General features: G+C 33.2%; 1 protein-coding gene across 1 annotated transcript in view; it reads left to right on the forward strand.

The window, feature by feature from the left end:
* The first annotated feature begins 691 nt into the window (after nucleotides 1-691).
* LOC106463900 (N-fatty-acyl-amino acid synthase/hydrolase PM20D1-like) overlaps nucleotides 692-15501 on the forward strand; it is a 16764-nt gene continuing 1954 nt past the window's right edge. Inside the window, exons 1-10 of the mRNA XM_013923979.2 lie at nucleotides 692-1098; nucleotides 3459-3694; nucleotides 5210-5296; nucleotides 6108-6241; nucleotides 7083-7202; nucleotides 8317-8392; nucleotides 11632-11693; nucleotides 13245-13323; nucleotides 13678-13749; nucleotides 14457-14622. Of these exons, the coding sequence (XP_013779433.1) occupies nucleotides 837-1098; nucleotides 3459-3694; nucleotides 5210-5296; nucleotides 6108-6241; nucleotides 7083-7202; nucleotides 8317-8392; nucleotides 11632-11693; nucleotides 13245-13323; nucleotides 13678-13749; nucleotides 14457-14622 (1294 nt within the window). The 5' untranslated portion in view covers nucleotides 692-836. The remainder of the gene's footprint in view (nucleotides 1099-3458; nucleotides 3695-5209; nucleotides 5297-6107; nucleotides 6242-7082; nucleotides 7203-8316; nucleotides 8393-11631; nucleotides 11694-13244; nucleotides 13324-13677; nucleotides 13750-14456; nucleotides 14623-15501) is intronic.

Consider the following 15501-nt stretch of genomic DNA (forward strand, 5'->3'; position numbering starts at 1 on the left):
TTTGTTAAGTATCTGCTTGTTTGTTAATTTCCGGTAGAAATTCTTTCCTTTCTTGATTAAACCAGTTTATTCTTTCTCGATTCAAACTTTTAGTATACAGTAATTACACAGTCAGTAAGTTTCTCATCACTTTAAATTTAACTACTTGTGTAATACACGCTATAAATCACAGTGATTCATAATCTCGATAATTTCGCTTTCTACGAGTGCAAAACACTAGCTCGAAACAGAGTCGTAAATTACCCGAAACTCTCTTCATTCATTCATTAATTGTTGGCTTTCTCTGCCAGCCTTAAATATCAACGAAGGGGGCGTTTCGAATACACTCGGGCCTCCCCGATCATTTATGATCATTCGAGAAATTCAGTCACGCATGCGTCAGCAGAATCACGTGACTTCCGCTGTTGTAACACAGTGTTGTTAGATCTGGAAGAAGATTGGCAGAGATTCAAATGAATAAAATCGAAGGAAGAGCGAGAGGCAGGCAAAGTCTCGTTTGGCTCATGAAATTTAAATACGGAAATGGAGAGTAAAAGCTTGAATTAAGAAAGTTAGTTCATACACGAGGAAGAGAGAACAATGGAGAACCATAATTTGGATAAAAAAAATAATAAAGAAAAAATGGACATGTCTAAATAAGAAATTTTGTCAATATATTCTTTATTGTTTTCACTGGACACCAGAGGGGTACATGTTTTGTCATGTGCGACCATAGAGATGATAAAGGTCAATGTGTGTGAATGTTAATAAGTTAATGGGCAGAAACTGCTTATCAGGTTTGAAAAAGGATAATTAAATATATTTCTTAAAACAACAGTGAAACTGAAAGATTTAAAATGCATCTTCGTGCGCGAGCTGCAGGACTGACACTAGTTTTAGTGTGTTTAATATCACTAGGAACCATTATTTTAAGAGCTGTTTTAATCGAAAAACCCCGTGCCCCTTCAAAATGTACAAGCACGGATAATGATTTTATCAGTGAGACAAGAGGACTTTCATTAAGATTAGCAGAAGCAATTCGATTTAGGACTATTTCTTGGGCTGTGCAAAAGTATGAAAGAGAAGAATTGAAGAAATTTGGAGAATTTATAAGAAAAAGTAAGTGTTTTTTATAAATAAAGGAAATTGTTATACTTTCTTTCTCGTTACTGCTGTTGACTGTTATTTTTACTGAAAAATATAGTAATGAATATCGTAGGGCCAAATCTTGAATGGTATTGTTAACCTATCGTTATATGTCAATATATTTATTACAAAATGGGAATTTTTGTATATTCTTTATGTCAGTGTGTATTTAAGTTTTAATATATGTGTATGTCAGTTCTAACGTTATCAGACCTTTAAATATATAAAATTTTACCTTGTAAATTGTAGTTTTAACACGGTGTCATTAAGGGTTAAGTTAGTAATACTTATACTGTCAGCATAACTACCACAGTCTTCTGAACTCTAGTGGTTTCCAAACTGTCCTGAAACACTAATGTGTTGCAGCAAGTTGCTTGGGGTGTCACTGTGTTTCACCAAATGAAGAATAATTAAGAACATAAAAACTTTACAAAAGAAAACAAAAAAATACTACATCTTATCTAAAACTATAAATACACATTTTTTTAAAGTAATAAAATAATTGTTGAACAAAAGTCTTCAGGATCTAAAAAGATTTGTAACTCAACTAGGTTTTACAATTTAGTATTTCAAGGTACATTTAGGAATATTTTTGTAACTCACAAATTCATATGTACATATTTTTAGAATACTGTTTAGTTTTTGTGCAATCAAGTTAACCAAGTCCATAAATTTTACATCTTACAAAAATTTTGAAAAATATATTTACTTCTAAAGAATGTAATATACAGGACTTTATATGTAGTATATATATATATATATAAAAGCTTTTGCAAACACATTTTTGCTTTAGCATCCTCCTTAAAAACTTCATAATTTTCTGGAAACAAATTACTTAAACGACTCCTCAAAATTTGCAATGGAACAAAATATGACATTGTCATTTACAGAAACAAATGAAACTTTGCAAGTTATTTATATTCTGATATTCTTATGATCTAAGAAGAAGGGCTAAAGACTTGTTCTCAAAGTTAAGTGTTTGAAATTATAGGTGGGTTGAATAAATTGTCTGTTTGGAGGCCTGTTTTAATGGGGAAGTGATATGGTTGGGAATGGAAAATTTAATATTAAGAGTTAAAGAGCGTAATTGTTAGACGCTCATGTCTGGACTTGCTTTTCAGAGTCTACGAGAGGTACGACCTATGGAATAGTTTATCTAATGAAGCATGTTATGTTTGAAATTGGTAAAATGGAATTTTAACATGGCATACAGATGATAAAGGACCATTTGGTCTTTGCACACCTACTATTGAAATATGCAAGAATTTAAACCTACCCTTTATTTTTCAGGAAATTATGAATTCCTCTCATAAACTTCTCAATTAGAACTTTAAAGATAAGGGCTGGATGTAAGAAAAGGGGCTTTTATGTGTAGTTTTGTGTAAGGTACAGTAGTAGTAAATCAAAATATATCATAAATGGGTAGTGTCTTGAAAATGAAATAAAACAATTGATGGAAATATAAACTGAAATAAAAGGGTAAGCCCCCCCCCCAAGATTCAAGTATAAAACAGCAATAACCTCTACAAGGGCTTTGTCCATCTCTGAACTAAATAATTGGTTTAAATATTACTTATACAGCCATAGCAAAGAGTGTGAACCTTGGACCTTCTGAATCATAGGCCATCATGCAAACCATTAGGCTGTGTCTAACCTTACATTAAAATTAGTATATACATTTTTATAATTATTTCAACTACTGGTGGGTAGTTATGCTGTACACAAATGCAAAGAGTAATATTTGTTTTGGTTAGTTTGTGTGTTACTGTGACTTTCTTGTGATTTCCTTTTTTATATGTCTTAATTATGGAAAGCCTGTCATTGTCATTAGCACAAACATACTATGGCCATGACCCATGACCTCAGGCATCTCATCAGGGTTGAGTCATTCAGTTTGTGCAAATCTGGTGAGATTTGTTTAAAATTTGATAATTTCAGAGAGTTATTACATTTCTATAAGAATTAAGAGGTCAGTATATAATAAATAAATCAGAGTAGATAGGACATTATGCTTAGCACCATCAAAAGGTAGAAAGTTTCTAACTTAGAGGTGTTTATATTCTTGACCAAGTGACAAATATTTCCTAGTTATGCCAGTGACCACTGTGGTTCCTTTTTGTGTGTGTAATGACAGCATGTATTTAGAGTTTGTATCATAAAAAAATCCTTCTATACATAGAGTGAAGATATACACACCCAGTCCTATAAAGTTGGTAGTTCACTGACTGAGTTAGTCTTTTTTACTCAAGTTTCAAAATGCCAATTTTATGATTGAATAAATATTGATATTGTTTAAGTTTGAATTGCCAGAGGTAACAATTATTTTTCTCTAGGTTTTCCTCTTATCCATTCTGCACCTTATGTTAACAGAGAAGTTATCAACGAGCTGAGTTTGTTGTACACTGTCAAGGGAACTGATTCTTCACTGAAACCGTATCTGCTAGCTGGACATTTGGATGTGGTTCCTGTTGATTCCAATCTGTGGGAAGTACCTCCGTTTGACGGTAGAGTGGTCAATAAAACCTACGTATATGGCAGAGGGACGATAGATGCTAAACACATTGTAATGGTAAGAATGTCAGATTGTTTTTACTCGTACTTTCAGTAACTCCTGAAGAGATTGTAAGCTAGCTTGTATTCTGTAGATAAAAATCATGTTGGTAGTAACTGTATTTTTTTTAACCTATGTAGACATTCTCAATGTTATTTGTTATACAACAAACTAACCACACTCACCCAATTCACAGCTGGAGGAGATTGGGAACACTGTCATAATACTGTCACTTAGTAAAAGCTAGTACTATAGTTTGTTTTAATGCCATTGACATACATTTTTTCAGGTAGAATCTTACAGGCACAATATGATGTTGAACTGCATTCCACCAAGATAATGTGGTCTATAATGCCTTATTAGGTAGAGCTTCGTCTCTTAACTGATATTATGTATGATATACTTAACATTATTATCAGGGGAAGTAAATCTTATGAAGCTGTGCAATAGTTGACCTCAGATCAGGTGAAATAAATGTTATAAGGCTGTGAAATAGTTAACTTCAGATCAGGTGAAATAAATGTTATAAGGCTGTGCAATAATTAACCTCAGATCAGGTGAAATAGTCTTATGAAGATGTGAATTATATGACTAAATCCCCCTTCTTACCTGACTATTTCTAACATCTAAGTGTTGATACATCATGTTGTTTTTATTAGTACAGCTGTATATTTAGGTGTGACTTGATGTAACTTTGTTTCCTTACCTTATGTTCTAACATCTAAGTGTTGATACATCATGTTGTTTTTATTAGTACAGCTGTATATTTAGGTGTGACTTGATGTAACTTTGTTTCCTTACCTTATGTTCTAACACCTAAGTGTTGATACATCATGTTGTTTTTGTTAGTACAGCTGTTTATTTAGGTGTGACTTGATGTAACTTTGTTTCCTTACCTTATGTTCTAACATCTAAGTGTTGATACATCATGTTGTTTTTATTAGTACAGCTGTATATTTAGGTGTGACTTGATGTAACTTTGTTTCCTTACCTTATGTTCTAACATCTAAGTGTTGATACATCATGATGTTTTTATTAGTACAGCTATATATGTAGGTGCGACTTGATGTAACTTTGTTTCCTTACTTTATGTTCTAAATGCAACTGACTTGCGGGTTTGTTTGTGTAAAGCTGTATCTACATGCACAACTTTGGATAAATGTAAATGAATTGCATTTTATGTCTAGATGGTACTACTGTTTTCACAGACATCAAAATGAATTATTTGAATATGTGTTCAAGACATTAATACTAAGAAGTTCCTGTAGTCAGTGCCAAAGCTGATAAAGCATGAGAATTTTTAGGGTAATAAATGTGATTAAGTATTACCTCAGGACTGCACACATTTTATAAATTAGTTTCTCATTCTCGCCATATAAGGGAGAAACTCTTAAGGTAATCATAATCTTTTGGAATTTTTAAGGGTGTTATATGGGAAGACTTTTTTTTTTTTCCAAAACTGTTCAATTTCATCATTCATGCTTGTTTTAGAACAGTACTTGTATTTATAAAAGTGTGAAACTTTTCTTACAGGGAATTTTGGAAGCTTTGGAGTTTCTTCTGGAAAAAGGATATCAACCTAAAAGATCTTTCTATATTGCATTCGGCCATGATGAAGAGGTGTGTTATGCTATTATGTTTAAAGTTTACACATCAGTATTATTGTAACCTCTGTACACTGTATATATGGAGTGTAGAAATATATAAAAGTATAATATTGTATTTATGCATGCAAAGTAAACAGTGTACAGGTCTTTCTGTAGAATATATTATTATATAATTAATACTTCTGACTTTTGAATGCCCCTACACGAATTTCGCCAAAGTTATGAGCAACCAGCTACAGCTGATGAAAATATTTTGCATTTATCTTCTGAGTTAAAGATTTGATATTACATTTTTTTTTATTTTTGAGTATGACATATGGACAGAAAATGGTCTAGTAAGATAAGAGTTACTGAATACAATTCATATGTAATAGTCTCCATGTGTGTGTTCATATATATACGTTTTACAGAAATCAAACTTTTCTAGCTGCAGTGAACTTAGTAGACTAACAGCTAATCATAGAAAGGTATGTATGTATGTGTGTTTTACTTAAATTTGTGTTTCATATTTTTCAGTTTTTTTATTCTTAGGATGTCCACAAATGTAGAAAACTTGAGGCATCAGAAGAATGTAAAATGGTAGATGAAAAAAACATGACCAAAAACATACTTTGAATGTTAACAGTTTAAATTTACAAAGTGTCAGTTACTTGGAGTATTTTTTTTTTTTTTGAAGAAGTTGGGTATGCAACATGATTCATTTTGCTGACAGGTGTTCATGAATATTTTTATCTGTCTATCTATATTTACACATTGAAAGTAATTGGATAGAAATACCTGTAACTGTACCTTTCCATTTCATATATCATGACTCTGATCTTTAGGTCACTGGTGTGGATGGAGCAGCACAAATATCAAAAGTCCTGCAAGAACGTGGCGTTCAACTGGAGTATATTCTTGATGAAGGTATGATGGTACTTAACGGAACCATTCCTGGAGTCGATGTACCAGTTGCAACGTAAACATATTTTTTAATTTCTACTGTATTTATAAGTACTGAGTGAAAATATTTTAACGTTAAATGACTACTATGTAATATTATTCATAAGTATAAACTGTGTGATGCCCCTGTTATGGATGATGTGATATGAAAGAAAAATGGAAAGCAGTATTGAATATAAATTATGGGGTATTAAAGAACCTTTTGATTCATCATGAATATTCTGACTAATCACTAAATATAGCCTTGATCCATAAATATTTACCAACCCTTTTCTTAAACTCCTATAACGTTGAAAGCTTCTACAACTATAAATGGCTGTTTGATCTCTGGATTTACTAACCTATGGGTGAAATAAATTGCTTCCAACTGGAGATACACATGACCGTTCAAGTATTAAATTTATAATCTCTTGTTGTACTGCCCTCTGAACTCAACATGAAACATGATGCCTCTATATTATCAATTCCCCAAATAATTTTGAAGATTGCCAATAGATCTACAGACTTTGATCTTTTTAAGAGATGATAACAAGGTAAGAGATCTCTACTTCGTATGACGATCCATCCATTCCCGGTATCATCCTAGTAACTCTCTTCTAAACCCTTTCCAATGACTCGGTATCCTCTTTCAAGATAGGTACTATAAACAATACTCCAAGTAACGTAATTATAAGATTTTCATTTCTGCAGCCAGAATATATTACACTAAATGCTTAAGACTAACCAGCTGCTGGGAACATACTTTCAGTGTGTCCTAAATGTTACTGCATTTGTTGTATTTATTATTAATTAAGGTAAGATAGTCAGATTTGTACATAATGCATGTCAGTTTTGTTTTTAACTGTGTGATTATGTAGGGTCGGAGTGACAGAAAAGGGATCCTTAAGTGTTAAGCTTACAGTGAATGGCACCCCTGGGCATTCTTCTTTTCCACCTCCGGAAACTGCCATTGTCGTCTTGGCTAAAGCCTTAAGCAAGTAAGTTTTTGCAGAGAATATGACATTTTCTGTATATACTTTATCTCACTGCTTTTCAGGTATTTTCATGTTTTGTTGTGCATTATTTAGCCGACCAACAATGTATTGTCAGTAATTAATGAACAGTCTGATTACTCTTCGTTGGTATGTTCATATTTGTTCTGAAAGATACTTAACCAAAATAACCACCATGTATTGGGTTGGATCAGTGTAGGCTCTCCATTTTATCAACCACATCACCATTACAAGGATCACAGTAGGCTCCTCATTTTACCAACCACATCACCATTACAAGGATCACAGTAGGCTCCTCATTTTACCAACCACATTACCATAAAAGGATCACAGTAGGCTCCTCATTTTACCAACCACAGCACCATATCAGGATCACAGTAGGCTTCTCATTTTACCAACCACATCACCATTACAAGGATCACAGTAGGCTCCTCATTTTACCAACCACATTACCATAAAAGGATCACAGTAGGCTTCTCATTTTACCAACCACAGCACCATATCAGGATCACAGTAGGCTTCTCATTTTACCAAGCACATCACCATTACAAGGTTCACAGTAGGTTCATCATTCTATTAAACAATTTATTGATTCACAAAATTCAGAACCTTCTTGAAAAACAAAATGTAACTGAGTTAGGTAAAGAACCTTCACAAAAATTAAATGAACCTTACCAAAAAATGTTTTCTACTACAAGCATGTGGTTGTCCTCTGGAAAAGGTCATTGTCTGTACCATTGTTTTATGGTTAAGTATTTCAGTAAACAGAACTTGATAAAGTCAAGGACAGGCTGTTTCTTATCTGTTTTGGAAATCTAGATCCATATTGTTTGCACATGTTCTTCAGAAACTGCAAAATTATTTTCAAAGCCACTAAATTGTCACGTTTGTATTCCTTTCCTCTGTGTATATTATGTATATAAAATTACCATACAAGAAATATAGAAATTTATAGCTCAAGTTTAAGTCAATTTATCTGATTTTTTAACTTTTACAAAACAAGAAACTAAAACTTTTACTTGGTTTATTTTTCCTGCACTCACTAGCAGTCACATGGAGACCACCTGCCAAATCTCTTAATGAATATGTTTTCTTTAAGATTGGAAGGCTCCTGTCACCCCAGTATGTTTGGAAAAGGACCCGAGAGAACAATGTTAGAGGCTCTGGCACCTTACGTAAGTTTAATTTAGGCTTCTCTGTGCAGAAATTTATGTTAGCATTTCTCATCATTAAGAACTTTATTATACACCAGAATATGACAGGTGTTTAAATTGAAGCAATTGGATATTTCTGAGGGAATTTTACAATTGCTTCAGTATTTTAGCATTTTAAAAGAGTTCAAGAAAGAAGTTATAACAATTTTCTGAGTTTTTAAGTGAACATATACATGAAGAAATGGCGAAAGTAAAGACGCCTGTATTGCAAAATAAGGTCGAGAGCTAGAAAGTACAACTAGCTGGTTAAGTATTGTTGAGAATCACGAGTTAGTGAATCATGACTTAAGAATTACAAAAAATGAAGATATTGCCTAGAAACGAAGTGAGTGCACTAGCACCCGTGATGGGTTGTGATTAATTACTGACGCTAACTCGCTAGTACTGTGGAGGCTACGAAAAAGTTGATGTTGGCACGAAAAGTGGTACTTTGATGACATATTTCTTACATGACACTAGTATACCAGCACAAGTGAAAAGGCAACCGCCTAACTCACTACAACAGTAACCAATCATTTGAGAGTTTTGGTTATGGTTTTGGACTAGCCCAGGAAGTTTCACAGATCGACCAATAAAATGTTAGAACTACTTGTAGGTAGTTAGAAATACTGTTTGGAAGGTCAAAAGAATACGGGTTAAAAACTAGTGTCTGAAGCCAAAAAATCAGTTCTTGCCAGCTCTTACCAGTTTTTCAGCTGTTCCTCCAGTCTTGTTCGAGTGATTGCACCATGAATATGAAGGTCTCAAACCTCAAAAAGTATACTGGCCCAGCTCTGTTGTAAGTATAGAATTGTTATTTCTCTTGATCAATTAATGTAGTTAATAGTAAAGGATATTCATGTTTGTATTAAGGGAATATACTCTATATGTACTAGTTATTAATATTGATTAAAAGTAATAGTAAAAGTTATGAGAAGATAATGATTAATAAACTTTTGATTAATATTGTATGTTATGTGGAAAAATTTAATAAATGTTATTATAATTTGTTCAATGCTAGTCGGTTACTCTGTTTCTTTATTCTAACTGTAAATTACTTTGAGTTAGCAACTTGTGAGCTACATTCACCACTCTAACTGTAAATTACCTTGAGTTAGCGACTTGTGAGCTACGTTCACCACTCTAACTGTAAATTACTTTGAGTTAGCAACTTGTGAGCTACGTTCACCACTCTAACTGTAAATTACTTTGAGTTAGCAACTTGTGAGCTACGTTCACCACTCTAACTGTAAATTACTTTGAGTTAGCAACTTGTGAGCTACATTCACCACTCTAACTATAAATTACCTTGAGTTAGCAACTTGTGAGCTACATTCACCACTCTAACTATAAATTACCTTGAGTTAGCGACTTGTGAGCTACATTCACCACTCTAACTGTAAATTACCTTGAGTTAGCGACTTGTGAGCTACATTCACCACTCTAACTGTAAATTACCTTGAGTTAGCAACTTGTGAGCTACATTCACCACTGCAAATCCTCAACTAAATAAATTTGATGTAATCGGGAGTATAATTGAAACTCCAACAATTAGCCCTAAGGGCACTGCCCATTACAAAATCATCTTATTGAGACATTACGTGTGCATGTTTATAAACAAGTATAACATCAGAATTCACTCAAAAACACAGTCAACTAATTACATGTACTCTTCAGAAGCCATTCACCCAACTTCCTTATTCAGTGGTTCAACATCGTGTTGTATGTCTGTCACCAAGCTGTGTTTAACTGTAACCAAGATGATTTATTGTGATTAATATAGACACACACAGCATGGCTCAAAAGTAGGTATACAGTTGTTAATTGATAATTTATTTAACAGTATTTTACACAGGACATGGAATTATGGGAAAGTTAACCTCAACTTAATCCCGCATGTGTTCAAATGGAAACCCGTCACTGTTCAAACAATCCTGGAGTCTGTCTGCCACACTTCTGCAAACTTTCTAACACAAGTCTGTCTGTCCATCAAGTTCTGTAAATGCATCTGTGACATATCCTTTCATTTTATCAACTTTCTCTGATCTACTGCCATACACTTTGGCTTTGAGTACTCCCCAGAAGAAAAAGTCCGTATGAACTGTATACCTACTTTTGGGCTGTGCTGTGTGTGGGTCTATATATATATGGAAGGCCTTGTTAACACTGGATATAGCAGATATATTTGGTTGACATGTTATAACATTCTATTTTGATTTAACTCATGGTTTCTTAGAATAGTATGCTAGTTATCAACCTTAACTATAGTGTTACTTGGAAGTGCTTTCTGATTTTAAAAGCAGTGAATTTGGTAATTAAGTGTACTTTTAACCAGCATCATACCTAAAGGATACTAGACTATACTGCCATTATAAACTGGAATAAGTTTAATGTTAACAACAGTGTTATTTCATATTGGCCTGTATTTGAGTTTAACCATGAAGGCTGGACAGGGCCACTGACGGGTTCTGGTGAAACTTTTACTGGCATAGCAAGTCAATAGTGGATATCCAAATTGCTCAAGTTATTCCAATGGGATATAAACAGATGGCCCGAAAGGATGAATGGACTGACAAACTTCAACAACTATGAGTAAGAATAATGGATAAAATAGGAAACATGGAACGTATGGGGACTCCGAGAGAAAAGAAAAACAAAGATTGTGGAATTCATGGTAAGCCATAAGATAACAGTTATGGGCATGTCAGACTGCAGAAGAAAAGGACAAAATATGAAAGAAAAAATCAGAATTATATTCTAATATGGGAAAAAAATCCAGCAAATACATTGAAAAGTAAAGAATTAAGTTGTTTGGCCAAATAGTGAGAATGCAGTCCAACCAACCAGTGGCACAAGCACTTAAAATAAGATTCAATACCAGATGGTGACCCACGAAGAAATGATCAATGGCGTGACTGAGACTTTAAGCAAATATAGAGTTGCACTGACAGAGGCCTCTTGCCTTGCTTTGGAATGGCAACTGTATCTTCCTGCAATGCTCAATGGCAGATGCAGAGGGAAAAAGTAAAGTAAGATTAGTTAAGAATAATTTATTCCAACATCAAGCACATTACTGCAATAAATAAAGATAACTAAAGAGGTTCACAGTTTCCAACAGAACTTTGGTGTGTTATATTCAGTTATACTGTTTGACCAGAGATTTCAGATAATTTCCTGGCTTCTTTCACTCTGGTTAACAAACATTCACTTTGTCATTGCAGGCATCATTCCCCTTCAAGGTGGTGTATTCAAACATCTGGTTCTTTTCACCATTATTGTCTTGGTAACTATAGAAAATCTGTTTCTATTATCCATTAGTGTCCTAATAACAATAGAAAATCTGTTTTGATTCTAAATTAGTATCTTGGTATCTCTACAAAATCTGGTATCTATAGAAAATTTGCTTCTATTTGCCATTAGTGTGTTGATAACTATAAAAAATCTGTTTCTATTAGCCATTAGTGTCTTGGTAACCACAGAAAATCTGTTTCTATTAGCCATTAGTGTCTTGGTAACCACAGAAAATCTGTTTCTGTTAGCCATTAGTGTCTTGGTATTTACAAAATCTGTTTCTATTTGCCATTAGTGTCTTGGTAACTATAGAAAATCTGTTTCTATTTGCAATTAGTGTCTTGGTAACTATGGAAAAATCTGTTTCTATTTGCCATTAGTGTCTTGGTAACTATGAAAAATCTGTTTCTATTTACTATTAGTCTTGATAACTATGGAAAAATCTGTTTCTATTTACTATTAGTGTCTTGATAACTATGGAAAAATCTGTTTCTATTTGCTATTAGTGTCTTGGTAACTATAGAAAAATCTGTTTCTATTTGTTATTAATTGTCTTGGTAACTATGGAAAAATTTGTTTCTATTTGCCATTAATGTCTTAATAACTATGGACAAATCTGTTTGTACTTGCCATTAGTGTCTTATTAATAATGGAAAAATCTGTTGGTATTTACCATTAGTGTCTTATTAACAATGGAAAAATATGTTTCTATTTGCTATTAGTGTCTTGGTAACTATGGAAAAATCTGTTTCTATTCGCTATTAGTGTCTTGGTAACTATGGAAAAATATGTTTCTGTTTGCCATTACTGTCTTTGTAACTATAGAAAATCTGTTTCCTTTCACCATTAGTTTCATGATACACCTGTTTCTTTAATGTAGAACACCTATCATACATGTAACAATATAATTTTCATATAGTTGATTTTGAAACTTAGTGTTCATGTGATTACTTTAAGTGTATTATGGGTGTCATTTGAGTAATAAAATAATTATCTATGGTAACATGGTTATGGTCTGAATAATAGAGTAATTTTTAGAATGCTATTTATAAATTAAAAAGATAATCTGGTTTTTAATTTAAGTAACATAGATGTTAGTTTGTTGTCAATTTTATTGTTGTAAAATAAAAAAAATACATACTTTGGCACATTAAATATATCAACATTTCAATGCTAGGTGTAAGTATTAAACCCAAATATGGATAGCTAATGTGAATGGTAAATATGTTCAAAATACAACCTTGAGCTTTAAGTGCTGTTAAACCAACTTCTAGCCCAATGTTTATTTATGTACAGAGTGGTCCAAAATTCAGTTGCTCCAGAGCAGTATACTAATTCCTTTTATTCCTTATCCATTTCTGGTTAATGTATATGACCAGTATTTAAGTATGTATCACAGACCAATGATGGACCAGTGAGCTTTGGATATGAAATTTGATACACAAAGAAGAGATTTAATTTTTAGACCCATCTAATTGTCTAAACTTTGTTGATAACCAAATGAATAATTGTGTTCTTATTTAGTTTTTTTTTGTTACCTCAGGTTTCTCAGTTTAAAGCCCCATTCTAATGCCTTGTTGAGAACGACAACATCAGTTACAATGGTATCTGGAGGGGTAAAGGTAAATAATGCTGAGCTTTGTGTCTCCTCATTATCTGTGGTTAAGTAAACATAATATATGATGGGGTAAAGGTTACTGAACTTCTACTTGGTGTTTGCCCAGTAACTATGGTTAACTAAGGATCAACATCCATTTCCATGGCTCTAAAGATGAACTGGAATTTCAGGTGTGTCTCCAAACTACAGTTGAGTGAAAGATTGACATTTCAATGAAATGGGTACAACTTTCTGAATTGCAAGTATTAAAGTTTGTTTGAAGAAGCAAGATTATTCATTAGTAATATTTTGTAATGAGTGTAGTCATTGAACTGTTTCAACTCTTTGTGAAATTCCTCTTTTATTGTTTGCCTTCTAGTTAAATGTTATCCCAACTTCAGCATCAGCTGTTGTGAATCACAGAATTCATCCAGCACAAACTGTAGCTGAGGTAAGGAATCTTTCTTATTTGATATAAAGTACTTGTTTCCTTCTTTTGTACAGTTTCTGTGCTTGTTCAGTGAGTATTACCAAATTATGTTTAGTATGTCTACTTTTATGTTTGTGACCCTTCTAACAGTTGAAGCAGCTGTGAATACAGAATTAACAAATAAAGTGCTTATATTTTATGAGTCAAAGGTGACCTTGCTAACAGGAACTCTGTTTTAGAAAATAAATAAATAGCAAATTTTCAGCTCTATATGTTACCCAGATTTTTTAGATTAGATCCAAAGAAAGGTTGACAAAGATTCTGATGTGGAAAGATGAAGAAGAAAATGCAGGCAGAGACTCACTTGGCTTGATAACATTAGAAAATGGATTGAAGATGAGAAGCTTGAATTTTGGATGTTGGTGTAGACAGCAAGAAATAAAGAAAATGGAGAACTAAGAATTGAGGAGGACATTATGATAAATTGAAACCATTTATTACATATTCTGTGCTAATTATGAGCACTTCCTAATAGGTTGTTAGTAGTTTCAAGCACACACTGGCCATTACTTTGAATAGTGAAAGTTACACTGGTGAAAATAGTTTTATTGCTTGCTATGAATAAGGAGTTTTAACCATAGTAAATGTTACACCTTAATCCTGACAATTCATGTATTTCCCCTATCGAAGCATATTGATAAAGAAGAGTTGACTTTTTTTTATTACAGGTTCTAGAATATGACCAAAATCTTATAGATGACCAACGTGTAGAAATCGAAGTACTAGATGCAACTGAGCCACACCCTGTTTCTCCACATGGAGATGATGTGTTTGGATTTCAGACACTACGCAAGAGCATTTATCAGATCTTTCCTGGCAGTGCTGTAGCTCCAAGTAAGTTAACACTTCTATTTTTACACTAATAGTGCTGTAGCTCCAAGTAAGTTAACACTTCTACTTTTACACTAATAGTGCTGTACCTCCAAGTAAATTAACACTACTAGTTTTACGCTAACAGCGCTGTAGCTCCAAGTAAATTAACACTTCTAGTTTTACGCTAACAGCGCTGTAACTCCAAGTAAATTAACTCTGTTAGCGTAAAACTAGAAGTTGGAGCTACAGCGAGAAGTGTTAATTTACCAGCACTGTTAGCGTAAAACTAGAAGTGTTAATTTACTTGGAGCTACAGCACTGTTAGCGTAAAACTTTAATTTACTTGGAGCTACACTTCTAGTTTTACACTAATGGTGCTATAGCTCCAAGTAAATTAACACTTCTAGTTTTACACTAATAGTGCTGTACCTCCAAGTAAATTAACACTTCTAGTTTTATGCTAACAGTGCTGTAGCTCCAAGTAAATTAACACTACCAGTTTTACACTGATAGTGCTGTAGCTACAAATAATTTAACACTTCTAGTTTTATGCTAACAGTGCTGTAGCTCCAAGTAAATTAACACTACCAGTTTTACACTGATAGTGCTGTAGCTACAAATAATTTATCACTACCAGTTTTACGCTAACAGTGCTGTAGCTACAAATAATTTCACTTCTAGTTTTACGCTAACAGTGCTGTAGCTCCAAGTAAATTAACACTTCTAGTTTTACACTAATAGTGCTATAGCTCCAAGTAAATTAACACTTCTAGTTTTACACTAATAGTGCTGTACCTCCAAGTAAATTAACACTTCTAGTTTTATGCTAACAGTGCTGTAGCTCCAAGTAAATTAACACTACCAGTTTTACACTGATAGTGCTGTAGCTACAAATAATTT

Source organism: Limulus polyphemus, unplaced genomic scaffold (assembly GCF_000517525.1).
Source record: "Limulus polyphemus unplaced genomic scaffold, Limulus_polyphemus-2.1.2 Scaffold1511, whole genome shotgun sequence".
Classification (NCBI taxonomy): Eukaryota; Metazoa; Arthropoda; class Merostomata; order Xiphosura; family Limulidae; genus Limulus; species Limulus polyphemus.